Source organism: Cornus florida, unplaced genomic scaffold (assembly GCF_030987335.1).
Source record: "Cornus florida cultivar Cherokee Brave unplaced genomic scaffold, ASM3098733v1 CherokeeBrave_3.0.0_Hap2_Chr07, whole genome shotgun sequence".
Lineage (NCBI taxonomy): Eukaryota > Viridiplantae > Streptophyta > Magnoliopsida > Cornales > Cornaceae > Cornus > Cornus florida.
In genome coordinates this window covers 13,959,067-13,960,573 of record NW_026775577.1, presented here as the reverse complement: position 1 = coordinate 13,960,573, position 1,507 = coordinate 13,959,067, and the positions used below count along the sequence as shown (strand labels likewise).

Below are 1,507 nucleotides of genomic sequence, written 5' to 3'. Positions count from 1 at the left end.
GTTTCTACTCAGATTTATTGGTGCAACATCTTCATTCTCCCAAAAGGAGTGATTGATGAACTCAACAAAAGCTTTAGGAATTTCCTTTGGTCAAGACCAGAAATGAGTTCCTCAAAGGCTAAAGTGGCTTGGAGTAGGGTGTGCAATCCAAAAATGGCCGGGGGGTCGGGGATCCCTAACTTGGAGGTTGCTAATAAAGCTAGCATCTTGAGGTACATCTGGGACCTGTAAACTGATAATTCGAACAGCCTTTGGTTTAGATGGTGTTAGTCTCACCTCATCAAAGGGAGGAACCTCTGGACTCTTAATTTACCACAACCTTGTTCTTGGAGTTGGAGGAAATCCTCCAACTTAGACACCCAGCCAGAATGCTCATCAAGCACGTGATTGGCAATGGCTCTCAAACTTCATTCTGGTGGGACAATTGGACACCAATAGGGCCTCTCAGCTTAAGGTTTCCACACATCCTTCTAACTGAGGCTGGGTTTAATGATGAAACCGCTGTCAATTCCTTTATTGTTGACAACTCATGGTCTTTCCCACATTCTATAACCACTGTCATACCTGAATTGCTCTCCTTACCACCACCATGCTCCTCTAGAAATGACTCAAAGAAGTGGATTGCATCTCCAAATGGGCTGTATTCTTTCAAGCACACATTGCAACACCTTGTAGAGGATCTCCCATTAGTACAGAGGCACAATCTGGTGTGGGATTCTCCAACCATCCCAAGAATGAAATTTAACCTATGGGTGGCAGTTCAATCAAGGTTGCCTACCCTTGACACCAAAGTTATGGCCAGACATCAAAACATTTGTGCTCTATGCCACAGTTCAACTGAATCACATGAACATTTGTTTTTCAATTGCTCCTTCATCTCACCAATTTTGAGGTTTATCACATACAAATGTCAAATGTTTACCCTAACGGCAAATTGGGATGCGCTTGTTCTACTGATCAGCAACAATTGGAAATTAAACACCCCTTCAAATATGCTTCGAAAATTGGCTCTCTTCTCAGTTGTGTATCGTACCTGGGAAGAGAGAAATGCTCGGATTTACAAAGGAGAGAAAGCATTTCAGCGAGTCGTCTGCCCCAAGATCTGTTTTACCATCTCTGCCATTCTCAAATTGAGGGTTCTTAGAAATTGCACGGCAACTTCAAAGATCCTCAAGGACTAGAGACTCTCCCCATCTTATTGTCGTCCTCCTCTCCGGCCGCCTCCAAGACTGCCGGATTAGTTTCTTATGCATAGATTGTGCAGTACGACTCCATTACCGGATTATTCTCTAACAACCATTAACGGTTTCTTTACTGCTATTGGCTGTTAGCTTTGTTCTCTCAATTGGAATCTTGGATTGGGCTTGTCCCTTGTTGTCTTTGCCTTTGGGCCGGTTGTCTCTTCACTTGTTATGGCCTAAGGCCCACTACTGTAAACACTCTTTTAATTTATGACAGTTGCTTAAATTTAAAAAAAAAAAAAAAAAAAATTTGTTACACACGATCA

At 42.5% G+C, this 1,507-nt stretch overlaps 1 protein-coding gene across 1 annotated transcript; it reads left to right on the top strand.

Annotated features, from left to right (window-relative positions):
• Window positions 1-368: 368 nt before the first annotated feature.
• LOC132316283 (uncharacterized) lies at window positions 369-1,181 on the top strand. The gene has a single exon (XM_059814789.1). It carries the CDS (start codon window positions 369-371, stop codon window positions 1,179-1,181), a length of 813 nt encoding a protein of 270 aa, XP_059670772.1.
• Window positions 1,182-1,507: the final 326 nt, after the last annotated feature.

What these genes read in the sequence shown, in the direction of transcription:
- LOC132316283 (XM_059814789.1), top strand. Translation starts at nt 369, where the DNA reads ATGCTCATCAAGCACGTGATTGGCAATGGCTCTCAAACTTCATTCTGG.